The 2208-nt window shown below is 41.0% G+C and overlaps 1 protein-coding gene across 3 annotated transcripts in view; it reads left to right on the plus strand.

Annotated features, from left to right (window-relative positions):
- LOC101857991 (ankyrin repeat domain-containing protein 24) overlaps positions 1-2208 on the plus strand; it is a 36137-nt gene that overhangs the window by 11556 nt on the left and 22373 nt on the right. For all 3 annotated transcript variants that reach the window (XM_005111772.3, XM_005111774.3, XM_005111773.3), the window contains exons 12-13: positions 963-1094; positions 1678-1797. In XM_005111772.3, the coding sequence (XP_005111829.1) occupies positions 963-1094; positions 1678-1797 (252 nt within the window). The remainder of the gene's footprint in view (positions 1-962; positions 1095-1677; positions 1798-2208) is intronic.

Here is a 2208-nt window from a genome sequence, read left to right on the forward strand (position 1 = left end):
TCCAGAGCAAGAACTAATCTGTTGATGCTTTCATCCAATGGTTTATGTGGCGACACACAGTTGAACCTGCTAAATTGGCCACTTAAGAAGGTCACTTGTATTGCCACTTTCTCTTCCCCCCCCTGTCTTGCGTTTTTTTCTATATATTGTAACTGTGTAAAACGATACCCTGTCGCTCATATGACCTAATGCAGTTGCGAGCGCCATAAAACCTTACTATTGAGTGGTTGGTGGGTGCTCTGGTGTGGTTTGTTTCTTCTTTCTTATCAAACATCTATCATCTTTATCTCTCCTTCTTTTTTGTGTTTGTTACTCTCTTGTAACACCTCTAATCTTCGGCACTTATATGACCTTATTGTGTTGAAAGCGCCGTAAAACACTTACTTAAAAAAAAAAAACTTTACTAAAACAAACAAACAAACCTGTCTGAGATGGCCATACGACTCTCTTATTCTTATCGGCTGGCGCGCTGCCATAAATTATACATCGCCTCCTGTTGCTGTGGAGGAGCCGTCATAATTTACTGACCTATCGTTGTTGTAGTCAAACCCCCCCCCATGAGCTGACTGATCATGCTGCGACGTAGATTCCTCTCAAGTTTACCTACCAGGTACTATAAAAGAGAAAGAAATTTATTTTTACGATGGTAAATGCACGAGTCCCTCTTTTGATCAAAGGATATTAAGATTGCTTCTCTTGTTTCTGTTGCTGACTCTTGGATCTGAAATGCCTAGGCTTTTGAGAAAATTTAAGGTTCCAACTTGTAGACATGTATGCATTTCAAAACTGCACACACTCTTCATTTATGCCGTTTGATGCTTTGGTCACATGTAACATTGTTTCATTGAAAAAATAATGCACCATATTCACAGAGTAAATTGCAGTGATTTATGTTGGTACGAAGTTGTGAATGATGAGTATTTTCTTTTCTCCCCCCCCCCCCCCACATCTTTTATATTCAGAGTGTGAGCCATATTGATGCCCAGTCAGTACATTCTGTCGATGATCGACTCCTGTCCCGAGAACACACCTCCTCTGCATCTGCTCTCTTGCAAACTGGTGCTGCTGCAGACAAAACCGAAAGAGCTCTCAGGGTAAAGATGTGCTTACTTTTATATCTTTACTTTACTTTTTTCTTCCACTTGTACTGGTGGGTGTCGCGGGATGATACAGGCGCCTGTCTGCAGCAAGGCGAGTGGCCTGTAGGAGGGACATCCTATATTTTTACATTTTTGTTACAAATCCTTTTCGACCTCTTGTGTTGACAGGTGGTTGGTGGGCGCCACTGGTAGGTCTACTTATCTACTTCTTAACATTCCCTCTGTTGTTTCTGTCTGTCTGTCTGTCTTTTCACCTTTCTAAATGACCATTATTGGTGAGATGCTCAGTGATGAGTGTGGGTGGTTGGCGGGTGCTCTGATGTGGTTTGCTTCTTCTTTCCTATGAAACATCTATCGTCCTTATCTCCCCTTCTTCTTTTTTATGTTTGTTACTCTCTTGTAACACCTCTAATCTTCTGGCACTCATATGACCTTATGCAGCTGCGAGCGCCATAAAACTCTTACTAAAACTAAACTTTCTGTCTGTCTGTCTTTTCCCATCTCTAAATGACCATTATTGGTGAGATGCTCAGTGATGTGTGTAATGTTTCTAGCTAGAACAATTTTGTTGCTATAGGAACTCAAAGAGGAGCATGACCAGTTGAATGATGACTACAGCACCTTGTCCGTAGAAAATCTCCGGCTTCGAGACAGGGTACAATCCCTTTTGGGCAGGTTGAATGACAAAGATCAACAGGTTGGTCTCTTTATGTTCCTTTTTGCCTTCTTTATTGCTGTTGTTTATTTTGGAAACTTACCAGAGTTTATAAGTTCATGCAGTTATTAATTATCTGTGAATCTTCCCCCGCTCCCTTCCCTCCTTTTTTTTTCTTGTAAACATCCCCTGCCCACCCTATCAAGGTGATAGAGTGATTACTTGTAACCCCCCCCCCCCCCCCACTTTTAAACCCCCCCCCCCCCCGCCCGACCTGAACTTGTCAGGAAATTGATTTCCTTTGGGGTAAGAAACAAGAAAGATTATATTGCAATACAAACATTGCAGACTCTCCTTACTCAACAAATCAAAGCTGCTGGATTTGATACTTTTTGATGTCCTAAAATCTATTGTGGAAAAACAGAAATTATTATATATATATTTTTTTTTTTT

Source organism: Aplysia californica, unplaced genomic scaffold (assembly GCF_000002075.1).
Source record: "Aplysia californica isolate F4 #8 unplaced genomic scaffold, AplCal3.0 scaffold01118, whole genome shotgun sequence".
NCBI lineage: Eukaryota > Metazoa > Mollusca > Gastropoda > Aplysiida > Aplysiidae > Aplysia > Aplysia californica.